At 41.3% G+C, this 12,955-nt stretch overlaps 1 protein-coding gene across 3 annotated transcripts in view; it reads left to right on the top strand.

Moving 5' to 3' along the window:
• Positions 1-12,955, top strand: part of dnah9 (dynein, axonemal, heavy chain 9) — a 163,734-nt gene that overhangs the window by 14,258 nt on the left and 136,521 nt on the right. For 2 of the 3 annotated variants that reach the window (XM_008437720.3, XM_008437725.3), the window contains 6 exons: positions 902-1,028; positions 2,436-2,582; positions 5,010-5,118; positions 8,880-9,121; positions 9,286-9,421; positions 12,732-12,928. In XM_008437720.3, the coding sequence (XP_008435942.3) occupies positions 902-1,028; positions 2,436-2,582; positions 5,010-5,118; positions 8,880-9,121; positions 9,286-9,421; positions 12,732-12,928 (958 nt within the window). Of the gene's footprint in view, positions 1-901; positions 1,029-2,435; positions 2,583-5,009; positions 5,119-7,743; positions 8,179-8,879; positions 9,122-9,285; positions 9,422-12,731; positions 12,929-12,955 lie in introns of those variants that run through there. The other variant, XM_008437726.3, reaches the window with a different exon arrangement.

Genomic DNA, 12,955 nt, shown 5'->3' with positions numbered 1-12,955 from the left:
GGGAGTAATGATTTACACATTCTCAAAATGTAGTGTGTGATATAAATCCTTGTGCTTCTACACTACCCAGATCGAAGGTGCTGCTTCTTTGGCGCTTCACAAGCTTACAATTACTCCTTCACTCCGTGTCGCCCCAGAACGGAGTAATGGGATGATGAACACGGCGAGTTCTTTGCCCACAATTTACTCCCCGTCAGAAATTAGAGCCCTTCTTCCTCGGTAATAATCGTCTCAGCTGCCTCCGATGAATGCCACCATTATTATTATTATACATATTCCGTTTAGGAGCAGGACTGGCATCCTCACTCATTTACCCCCGCAGACAAAATGCGGCGTGATTTATGGCCGTGACCGAGGCTTTTGATTGCCTCTGTGTCTGCGGTGCCACTATCAGGAAATGAAGCTCACAGCAGAGATTCAATAAGGCGCACGCGGCGCGCGCCCGACTGAGTCCTCATCATAAATGTGGCTATTTACAGATTGATATAGACGTAGAGAGCCCTGACATCTTGTCTGTTTGCCGCCTCTCGCAGATGAATCAGCGTTTATCCCCATATTACACCCCACACTCCACACACACACCTAACACTCCCTCTGCCCTTTATTGTATGCTAGACGCGGACAGGGAGATCACGCCTCTGGTTCTATTTACAACCTCCGAGGGTTGACAAAACGCCTCAATCATACGCCTTTTAGCTGCTTGTTTTGTTGCTTATGCTAATTTCCACGGGGTACTCATCTACCGCTGTGGAAATAAAAGCCGAGCTCTTTAAGTGGGAATGTGAAGCATTGTGGATGCTAATGTTGCAGATTGTTTTTTTTTTGTGTTTTTTTTTGCCATCTCGAGGAACTCGTGCCCGATAGTTATTGCAGCTTGCCCTCTCTGTGTTTGGTATTCCAGATACTCGGCCGGTGCGTATGCGACGTGGACGGAGGCCGTGGGCGAGAGCTCGCAGCACAGCCTCAGCTCACCGTTAATCAGCCGAGACTTGGACACTCACCTGATCTCTGTCAATTTCAACCCGCAGGTTCTTATGCTAACCTCACACGCCGTTGAGAATGAGCTCGGGCCGTGATGGCGCTCTTATTTATGGCATGACCTTGAGCAGGAATAGAAAAAGCTTTCACAGGATTTACGCAAACAGGCAAAATAAAGATGTGTGGTGTGATTTCGCTGCTTTTATTTAAGGGAAAGAAGCAATAGTTATTCCTGATTCCTGAAGTACTATAGTGTATGTTGCAATTCTGTTGGCAATACAATAAGCAGGCATTTTTACATTAACTGTAAAACGAAATAAGGTTGCATAACCTTATTTCCCCCCAAAGGCTGACATAAAGTCAGACCAAAACCTTTACTGCTTCAGGTCAATTAGGATAACAAAAATAATTTTTTACTTTCCAAAAATCCCTAAATATTTAGAGACTTTTTCTGGAGATGATTTGATAACATTTTATGTACATTTTATTAAAGAACATTTTTTGTACCGCTCCTGGTCAAAAACAACCAATCAGAGCCAGGAGGAGGGTCTTGGCGCTGCCAATCAGTGTTGTGTACTCATTGCTAAATGTTCTAACGGCGGAGACACAACTTACTGTTACAGGAAACGGGAGAGTTATTAATAAACTCTCCCCTGAGCAGCATGTACACGAGCGTGATTCTTACAGATAAGACCCTCCTCCTGGCTGTGACAGTTTTTTGTGTTTTTTTCCCTGACTAAGCTGTACATTTCTATAGCCTGTGGATTATTATTTTTTTGTCAGGCAACACCCCAAACATCACAGACAAATCTGGAAAAAGGCCGAATTGTGGTTCAGCTTTGATCATAATTGTATGAAGCCTGGAAGTGCGAGCTCCTCTGCACGTTCGAAAACCAGCATTCATTCATTTAGTAAGACTGAGTCATTATTTACTTTCAAAAATTGTCCTTTGCTGATGTGCTGAAAAGCCACTCAGCTGGAAAGAAGCCACTGCTCCAAACAGAGAATACAAACCAACTGACGGAGTCCTAGTCCAATCAGGGACTTAATCCTTTGTTCATTATGATCCTCATTACTTTTGGAGAAATAAAGCAGGCCCGAGAACACCCTTCCAGCAGAGTAATAGGGTTGGCAGGTTCCTATTGTGCATGTGTTGAATCTACATTTCAAGATATCAACTAGGAAGCAAATGCTTGGGCACAAGTGGGCCCTCCAAACGGTCAGGGAATTTAATCACACCACCAAATTAGCTGCAAAGTGGCATAAGGGAAAGTAATGTTTCAGGAAAAAGACGTGATCTCAGTCAGATAATTGGTGAGCAGAGCTGAAGAAATGTGTGTGAAGAAGCAGCCTAGAGATTCGACTCAGTCCTGACCGCTTCTGTCCAGGACCGGGCCGAAGCGTTTGTTGCTGGGCATCAACCTCGACTGTTTTGGACACTTTTTGCTTCTTCCTAGCTGGCAGCCGTGCTCAGAGAAGTGAAGTACTTGATGCGTCGACCGACTGAGGCCATACCGGAGGCTGCCGTTCAGCTCTACGCGGCCAGGGAGCGGCTGTGGCAGTACGTGGCCAACCTGGAGCTCACTGCAGTCCGATACAACAAGGTCAGGAAGGATGTGAGCGAACGATTCTCAGATTATTGAGTGTGTGAGGAGGCTGCGCTTGCTAACCGGCACGGTCAGGAGACGGCTACAGCAACAGAAACAAACAACAAAAAAACCCAAAACAAAACCACATTTTAAACGTTTGCAGGAATCTGTCGCTCCTTTTTCCTTCTCCAGCGAACTGAAATCCACAGTTTGAAGAACTACTTATATAGAAGCTGTTGAAGCTGAGATACAGAGAAATGAAGAGCTGGAGGTGGAGGGAAGAGGGTGACGTCGTCGACTTCAGAGCAGAGTTATCATCTAAAGATGCTGCTGCTGTCAACTCTCTGGCTTGCGGGTGTCAAACGCTGATAAAACGTCTGAAAAGCCACCGGCTCCATCAGAAAACATGGTGACAGAGTAGTTAAAGCAGCCGATTCACTATTTATGGTCATTAATATTTAAAGAGAAGCGGTGGCTTCACACTGAGTGTACGCGAGACACTGAAAGAAGTAGCGCTTATACAGTAGTGAAGCCAAGGTGAAAACATTGAACACAGTTGACACTTGTAACGGTTTGTATGCTAATTGTTAGCAAAATTAGCATTTGCGGCTTTAGCAGCAATCTCCCGTGTTTCTAAGTCAAATAATCCTATTTTATGCCTGAGTCTACCACAGAATGTCAAACACTTCCAAAGAATGTGTGGTAGACTGATTAAACACACCTTCTGTCATCCGGTTCCTGTTGTCTTGTTGTAGCTCCTCGTCGCGCCGCATGTAAAACAAAGTGTTGCTCATAGAGCTTCAAAATATATCAATTCACAGTCGTCCACAATTACTCAGAGAACTCTGAAAACGCTTATGCTGTAGCACCAAATATACCTTAATAGTGCGCCTGCTGCGATAAACAATAAATCAGTTAGTCACATGATAAATTGAAAGAAATAATTCTCATTTGCTTGATTTATTGCTTTTATTGACTCTTTCTCTTTACCAAAAACTCAATGACAAAAGTCTTCATTACAAAGACTTCATAATTCACTTTATTTGTTGTTTCTGTTGTTTTCTTTATTTATTTTGGATATTTCAAATGTCTTCCAGTTCCAGTGTTTAAATGTTCATTAGAATTTAAAGTTTATTGATCCTAGAGAATGCCTTTATTACTATTGTATTACTCGAAAACGGTCTCAAAACAACAATGTTATCGTTTTATCGCAATAACTGCTGGGACAATTTATCGTCCAGCAAAATCTGTTATCGTGACAGGCCAACTTAATAGGCCCATATTTTAAACCAGGTTAGCACTACAGTAGAAGTAGACATTTACGGTTTTCCTTACATTCACTCTTGGAGAAAGTCCTGGATTAACTTCTTTGCAAATGCCAGTGAGTGGCGTGTCATATTTGCATTTTCTTTCAAATATCTTATTTATTCTCTCAGATCTGTGAATCGGAGGATATTATGGAGTTACGTTCCGCAGAAACGTGGAACGTAACTTCATAATAAACTGGATGGGTCGGGGTCCACTGTATGTCGACATTGTAATCATGACGGACTGCTCGGATGAAGCATCGTATTTTCAATGCCCTGCATTCACACCAGTGCATGGCATTAATGTATTTAGACAGTAACAAGGTTTCCAATGCCTGTGTTATAGGTTAAGATTTGACTAAGGCTCATATAAATTATAATAATTGGAAAAGAAGGAAAGAGTCATTATAATGAAGGACGCCACTATCAGACTAATCCTGGATCAGATTGGCCCCATCATTCATTACATTCAAAAAAAAAAAAAAAAACTTGACCAGATCCACCTTTCTAAGATGTTCTCAGTGAAAGATGGATGTACATTCATGTGAAACATAAATCATGATGTAAACCAGCTACTCTGTGATAAATTATGTACCGAGAGCGATGGTGACTTATGTTAATTTAATTCCTGAATTTTACAGATATTAGCATAGTTTTTTTTCCCAGGTTTTTTTTTTTTTGTTTTTGTTCACCCGTTTGAAAAATGAATTTGTACGTATAATACGCCTGTCTTTACCCAAGACAGTTCTCCCATTGTCGGCCTTAATGGGAACTAAACAGACGGGCAATGCAGTGTCAATAATGAATAATAGAACAATATGCAAGAAATCACTTGCGTAATTAACGCAGTGACACAGCAAACGGCTCCTATTATCCTCAGCTGCATTCATCACACATTCCCCCAATTAAACCCGTTTACAATGCGAACGTACAGCAACGCACAGATTCCAGCTATTTCTGTCCAGTCGGCTTGTAACGCCAGAGAAGCAGGCAAACGATGCTGAAACTGTGAGTTTGGAAAAAGCAAACACCCCATTAGGCATTCTGAGTAGCATTTTGGCATGGATATTAATATTTCATGACAGATTGTCATGTATTTTTGTTTTCTTTTTTCTTCCCTTTTGCTTGAATGCAGGTGATGCTGTCTGTGCTGGACGTGGAGCGTCCTCTGATTCAGGGTCAGCTCAGAGACGTCGACGCTCGGCTGTGGGAGGCAGAGGAGAGCCTGAACTGGAACAGCAGAGGTCAGCGGATGAAGTCACACGTACAGCAGCAACGCTTCTAAACGGCTCGGTTTTTTTTCATACCGTCGCGCTGGGTGCAGCGGTATTCAGTTGTTCCCATGTTTTGTTTTTTTTCCCCCGTTCCGCCTGCGCCCCGTGTCACAAGTGAGAAATACGGCACAAACACGCAGACTCCTTTTGCTTGCTGTTGCTCGCAGCATTTAAAAGTTTCATTACAATTGCAAAACGAAATATCTTCAAAATGAGTGTCGCGCTGAATAATTTACAGACTTTTGCAGATAAATAATTAATAGGAAAAACAATAGCTAAAAAAAAACAAAGCTCACGTCCTCAAAGAGAATTGTTGTTTCATGGAGGAGTCGGTCGATTATTGATGGTGGAGCTAACATAATTTGCAATTTATTTACACAACGTCTTGTTGCTTTTGATGCCTCCCGTCAGGGCGTAGCTGTACAGCCAGCTCACAAGTCGAAATGTTAGATTACGCTAATTTCACCAGGAAGACGTGGAACTAATTTTCAGAAAAACTAAGAATCACATTTTTATTTATTTTTTGTTATTCTTACAAATAGTTTCTTAAATCAGAAACTGCTTCATAGAATCAGTGATAACCGTCATGATTCGACTAGTCCACATGTTGCAGTTTTTGTGCTCGTCTAAGTTTGAAGCGATTCTCATGCCAAAAACTTTTGTCAACTCTCTTTTCTGTTTCCACAAACAGCAGGCAGGGTTTTGTAAATCTTCAAACAATCTTCATGTTTCAAAGACTCCGTTCGGTGTGCCGTTGTCTTGTCGAGGTCGGATCAGTCTGGCCGCTTAAGATTTTGAGATTTTTTTTTTTTTTTGACAGGAAGTGCTCCAGCAGAAGCTAACTTAGGTGTGTTGTGCAGCTGAAGGTTATCCGGTCACGGTGTACTCACACAGTGGTACTTTCATCTCTGTCTTGTCTGTCGTGGTTTCTTCTCTTTTTTTTTTTTCTTCCTCCCCCCCCCAAACCATGTACTCTAAATGTTGTCATATAAAAGATTAGAAAAGTGGTGACGGCCTCTTCAGTGCTCAGACATACAAACTGTCAAGCTGAAAGCACAAACGTTCATATCTGAGGCTTTTCTGCTGTTTTGACTTGGACTTGAAGGCTCTCTCAACCACTTTGCACTTGGCGACAAACTGCTCCTTTTTAAGTGGAAAGTCACAGAGGTAGACGCCAGCAGAGCCTCGTCATCTGGAAAACAATGGGCCTCTGAGTTACCCAAAGCTAAACGCTACACTGCTCCTCCTAACCCCAGGGATTGTCGTCCAATCAAACCTCCATGAATGGACTTTTACCAGGAGGCTTTGAGCAAAGTATGAAAAGCCAAACATGTAAAGTCTCAATGTGTGTTTCTGGTACGTCTTCCTAATGGAGATTTGGCAACAATGGTACAAGTGATGCAAGTATTTTTATTCTTATTTTTCTCAGTTGAATTTGCACGTACAATTAAGGCAGAACAAATTCATACAGTCAGTCAAAGGAGATTATTTTGTTTAAACAAACCTTAAGGTTGCATTTTTGTTATAACTAACCCTCTGATATCCATACGTTTACGCTTGACAACCTCTTTTCTACAGGAAACGCTGCATGTAATCCAGAAAAATAATGGCAATAACCTGTTGGATAACGGTTTCTAGTATGTTTTTTTTTTTTTTTTCTAGATGTCATGTGTTGCTGATTCAAGAGAGTTGCTATGTTGTTGGCCACCATGACAGTACAAAGAGCTATTTCTAAGTCTGGTGACTCCAATGTCGGTTGCTAAGCAGTTGAGGAAATCCCAACTCCAACTTGTATCTTCCTGTCCTAGCGATGAAGCAGGAAGATGGGATTTTTATTTTACCTCCAGAGTTGACTTTTTCAGGAATCATATTGAACTTTTTGCTGTCACTTTCTTCTTTAAAATATTCTATGCATTTACTGTGATATATTAGAATTTGAGAATCCAGATTAAAAAAAAGGACGTAAGGACACTAAGAGTTGTTAGAAAACGACTCCTGCACCTCTCTCCTCTCCCGTTTGCCTCCATCCTTGTCAGTTCGAGGGCACAGCGGCTTGCTTGAGAATCTAACACGAACTGAAAGGCTTCGCTTATAAAATAAGAATAAAGGAACCGTTTAATCATTGATAAGGGTTGATTGACGCACAGCAGCAGGACGTGTTGTTTGTTTTTCCGACTCTGGGACTTCTGGCGGAACGGGGCAGAAATAAGAGGGGTGTTTATGGTACAAGCCAGTGCACTCAGCTGTCTGTGGGGACTGTCTCACTGTTTCTCTGCAGGAGCACACATCAGCTACACACTTATCTGCTGCATGCTGAGCCGGGAGCATATATCTCAGTATGCTGTATGATTTCCAAAGGCAAAGGGTGGGAAAACCCAATATGTAGTGTACATTGAGTGCCAGACTGGTAAGGCAAGGCTCTCCTTGGCTGGCGTGGAGGTAGATTTGTACTTTTTCCATTTACTGACAATGGATGCTTTCCAAGCTTTGGATGTCGTTTTGATACATTTAGAAATGTCACAGTTCCAAGCAAAAATATGTCATTAGCAAGCGGAAAATTTAGGTTGTACACTAAATATTTGTCTCAAAACAAAAATATATATATTTAGCTCCAAACAAAAATATTTAGGTCATAGCTAAATATTCTTCCCAATAAGCTGAGGTGGACTATCAAAATAAAAGCTTGGTCTTGCTAATCGTAAACTCCGGCTAGTGACATAAGCAACAGTTGAAGAGATTCAGTCTTGCCAGCGGGACTTCTGCAGTAATCTCAAAGTACAGTCCACAAAGCTCGGTGTCCTGCAACTTTAAGATGTCTGTCTGCTTCAGCACACCTGTCTCCAATCTCAGCTAATTAGCAGAGCTCCGTAGAGTTTGGCTGCGTGTTAGTGAGGCAGCTTCGCTGTTAATATCAAATATGTAGTGGGAAAAGGGACATTTCAAAAAAGTTGTAGGACTACGGACCTAAAAGTTGAGAACAGAGGTTCGCGGGACCAGGCTTTTGTTTTGGTAGTCCATTTCCGCTTATCGGTGAGTTAATTAGCAACATAAACCTAAATATTTAGCTCTGACCTACTCGTTGAACTTGCAAAGAGGCGTTTAATTTGTAACTTATATATTTAGTTTGGAGCTAAATGTTTCATTTGGGTCTAAATATTTATCTGCCATACTAAGTATTTAGTTTATAGCTGTAAACTAGCATGCTAAGTAAATATCTAATTTTGAGCTAAACAGCTTGCCAAGTAAATATTTAGTTTGGAATTGTGACATTTATTAAACAATGAATAACATGGTAAAAAATAGTACTTTAAAAAAATACACCCCTTTTTCTCTCTTATGACGGGCTAAATGGCCCAAATTATTGCTGTCTAGTTGGTAGATTCAAATTGCAAAGTTCACGACTTCAAATGGATAGTGAATACAAATACACCGCCTACTGTTCATGTTTGTGTAAAATTCAAATTTCTATTAGATACTACAACTTTGAAAACTATGTGTTTTTTTGTTTGTTTTGTTTTTGCACACCTTACAGTTAAATTCTACTGTGTTGGTCTGTCATATATAACCCCAACAAAAATGTTAAGTTTTTGGTTGTAATGTCACAAAATGTGGGAGAGTTCAAGGATACTGAATGTTTCTTGCAAGTCCCACACGATAACTAAGTGATGCATAAAATGTATGAAACTTATTTTGGACCCCTTAAAATCCTAAAATGCAGACATGTCTTTCAGGTGTTTGGCAGTACATCCAAGACATCCGAGATGCTGTCTGTGACTTGGAGAGCCGACTTCAAAAGACCAAGGAGAACGTGGAGGAGATGCAGAGGTACCTGAAGTCGTGGGCCGTCCCCATGTTTGACAGAAAAGACGGCAGAAAGGACGCTCTGCTTTGCCTTGAGGACCGCGCTGAAAGGGTGGAGAGGTTTCACAATGTGGTGCAGTCCTCTGGGGGGAAAATCCACTTCCTGCTAGAGGTACTTTTCTGATGATTGAGACATCTCCAATTCTCTTTAGGTTTCACTAACGTTTCATCATTTTAAAAGACATTTTCAAGCAGGGATTTGGAATTCCCTTTGAACTTCATTTTAATGTAATTTCTAAATGATTTACTGAGATTGTCCTGCTTTTTATGTCTTAGAGCAATCAGGCACTGTTCAGAGCCGAGTCGTCCTCGGAGGAGTGGAAGGCCTATGCGGAATACATTGACGACATGATTATAGATGGATTCTTCAGCTGTATTGAGTGCTCTCTCAAGTTCTTCCTGGACAACACCGGTAGGGTAATGAACCGCAAACAGTACAATAGAGCTGCAGTTCAAGCCGGATAGGTTTATACACTATTAGAGGCACATACCCTGTTTTTCTCACTGCCTGACAATAAATACATCAGACAAAACTTGTCTTTTTTTTTTTTTTTAGATCAGTTAGGATTATTAAAATTATTCATATTTGCTAAATGCTAGAATAATTGTGATTTTTTTTTTCTTGTGAGCCTTTTTTTCACTCTCTTCAAAGTTCAAAGTATTTGACAGAATTACTCTTTGTACTGAATAACTTGGGTCAAACATCCCTGACTCTTTTCAGAAGCCGATTAAACATTGTTCTTTGAATTTTTATTTCTCCAGTTTCCACTTAGAGAACTGCTGTATAGGCGATCTTGTACACATATACACACACACTCACAGCTTTTCAACTTTGCCCACAAACTGACATGAGGACTCCGTTACAGTCACGCCAAAACACTGACTTTTTCATCCTTAAGTGACTTTGTGAAAGACTTGGCTGTAAGTTTAGAGTTATTGTCCAGTTCCAAAATCCTATTTTGTGCCCAAACTTTAAATTCCTGGCTGATGTCTTGAGATAATGCCTTTAATGTTTCCATTTTTTTCCCTCCCTCGTAATGCTATCTATTTTGTGAAGTGCTCAGTCCCTCCTGCAATAAAACACCAACACAATAATGATAAAACCACCAGTGAACTTATTAGTTCAAATGGTGTTTTGGAATTTTTTTTTCACCTAAAGTGACGACAGTCATCAAGACCAAATGACTTGTGGAAACTGTAAATAGGTACTAAGCTTATGACTGGTTTTACAGACACATTTCTCAGTGGATACTGACTCTCTTAAACTTTTGACTTTGAAGGCAGCAAATGGTAAATAGCCCACAGCTATATAGCATTTCATCATGTTCAAGGACTCCAAAGCTCTATACACTACAGTCAGTTATTCACCTGTTCAGACACACACACTCAGAGGTGCCACTTGGCCCTGTGGCCACCACCAGCAGGCAAGACGCCGGGTGAAGTATCTTGCCCAAGGACACAAAGACTGAGACCATTTGCATTAAGCAAAATGAAAGTAAAAAACTGAAACCCTAACTGACCCAAAACAAGGTAGACTTTAGTCTGGCATGTTGTCAGATAGCGATTTATGACAGCCTGCGTTTCTTTTTTTAAATAAGCTTTATGTAAAATATCTTGCTTCAAATGTAGATCTAAAAAGTCTGTATTTGTTGTTAAAAGTGCCACAGCCGTGTAGGGGCTGTTACTACTCTCGTCTCGATGCCAGCAGAACGCTGCAGCCAATTCTAATATTAATGGGAGAAAATTCAGAGCTGCTCATTACTCTGATTCTGCAGCGTCTCTCAGCCAGCACTCACTTGGACAGCTCTTTTGCAACATGTCCTCAAGGGCTTTGATGTCAGTCGGGTGTCCGCCTTTATTGGCTGGATTATGGACACGGAAAACTAGCGAACATGCTTGTTGGCATGGGTCTTGTCAGCCAGTTTAGATGCGGTTCAAGATGAGCAGGAGTGTTTACAAATTGCCGCCGTGTCCAACCCGCTCTCCCTCGTGTGCTCTCTATGCCTTCAACGTCTTTAAAAATCAAGAAGTCTCTGAAGTATGGATACAGGCAAATTTGTTGGCAGCCCTGTTGAAGATGTGTGGAGAGACTTAAAATTTATGCTTCAGCTATTGCACATCATCTCATCCTGAAAAAATATTAAGGTTTAGTATATTTATTCAGTGGGGGGAAAAACCCATCATGAGAAATTGTTTTTAACAAAATCACCGCGGCGCAGCACAATTGGTGGCATTCCTTCTGCTTTATGGGATACACTTTTGCAAATAGGACAACACTACACAACATTGGAGAGTACTGAAAACGTTGTATAAAGTTTAGAAACTTTAGAAACACCTTTAGAAACTAAACTTAAAAGTAAAAAAAACCAAAACATCTAGTGTAGCTCCAGTTGGCAGTTTGAGGTTTTCGCTCCATTTTGTTTGTTCTTCAAACTGGCCAAACATTAGCTGTAAAAAACAAAACAAAAAAAAACTCAAATTTGACTCTTGGATGTAAAATATATATTTTTTCCTGGATCTTAAATTTAATTTGATTGTTCTGTCATGAGCCCGGTTTCCACTGTGGAACCAGATTATCAACCTCCATCCATCCATCCATCCATCCATCCATCCATCCATCCATCCATCCATCCATCCATCCATCCATCCATCCATCCATCCATCCATTTTCTAACACCCTTGTCCCTTAGTGGGGTCAGGAGGTGCTGGTGCCTCTCCAGCTAACTTTCCGGGCGAGAGGTGGGGTCACCCTGGACAGGTCGCCAGTCTGTCACAGGGCAACACAGAGACAAATAACCATGCACCCACACAGTCACACCTAGGGACAATTTGGAGAGGCCAATTAACCTGACAGTCATGTTTTTAGACTGTGGGAGGAAACCGGAGTACCCGGAGAAAACCCACGCATTCCCAGGGAGAACATGCAAACTCCATGCAGAAAGACCGGGGCCAGGAATCGAACCCAGAACCTTCTTGCTGCAAGGCAACAGCTCTACCATTTCCTTGTTGTAAAAGTTAAATCTGCTGTCACTTTGTGAATAAATTCTTTATCTTGTAGACAGCCTAGTTGAAAACTACGTACATAACAGGGATACATTTTGCACTGTGTTAATTTGTCTTTACCATGGTAACCACAGTGGAAAAAGAGTATGACTAATAATATTCCCCAAAATCTTCAGAGTCCCTGGAAATGTTCTGTAGTAGAAAGATGCCTTACATGAAAAAGCACCTTAAGGTCTCTATTTAGTTTGGTGGAAAATCCGAGATGCTGTGGGCCTTTTCCAATTCCAAAGTCCTGGGATCCTTAGTAGTGAATGCCAGGCGTTTTTAAATTTTGGCTGAAATAGCTCAAATCTGATGCCCTCCACTGGTAAGCTGATAATGGGTGTCATTCAAAACATAGGAATAAATTAAGATACAAATGGCTCATCAGACACAAAAGCAAAATTTTTAGACGGCAATCTCACTTCCAAGACATGGATCGTATGAAAAACCACTCTAAGGAAGAGAGGATAAAAGAAAACCAAGCTCTTCGTGTGAGGTTGTTCCATTATGAGATCAAATATTTTTGTTATACATCTTAAATGGGAGTCTGCACTGTCTGCATCTGTAAATAATCTAACCAATAAACTTCTGTAATAACAGCAGGTTGGATTTCAAACCAGATTTTAAGTATTACTACTCAAACTGTTTTTATGCTCCATGTTTTCCTCTCTCCATAGATCAAAGAACTGTCACTTCCCCTCTGCTCGAGGCCCGTCTGGATCTGCAGGCCCCTAACATGGTCTTCTCTCCCTCTCTGGAGCTGGGGGCTCCAGATAGTTTGTTTGAGACAGTGGAGAGCCTCATCAACGACGTGTTCAAAATGTCCTCGTTGGTGCCGCGGCTCGCCCAGCACAGCCCCTCTCCCCACTACCAGGTAAAGCAGGTTTAATGTAGCCTTAAC

Source organism: Poecilia reticulata, chromosome 19, assembly GCF_904066995.2.
Source record: "Poecilia reticulata chromosome 19, P_reticulata-male-v2, whole genome shotgun sequence".
Taxonomy (NCBI): Eukaryota; Metazoa; Chordata; class Actinopteri; order Cyprinodontiformes; family Poeciliidae; genus Poecilia; species Poecilia reticulata.
The sequence above is the reverse complement of the archived record's forward strand: the minus strand, read 5'-3'. Positions and strand labels throughout refer to the sequence as shown.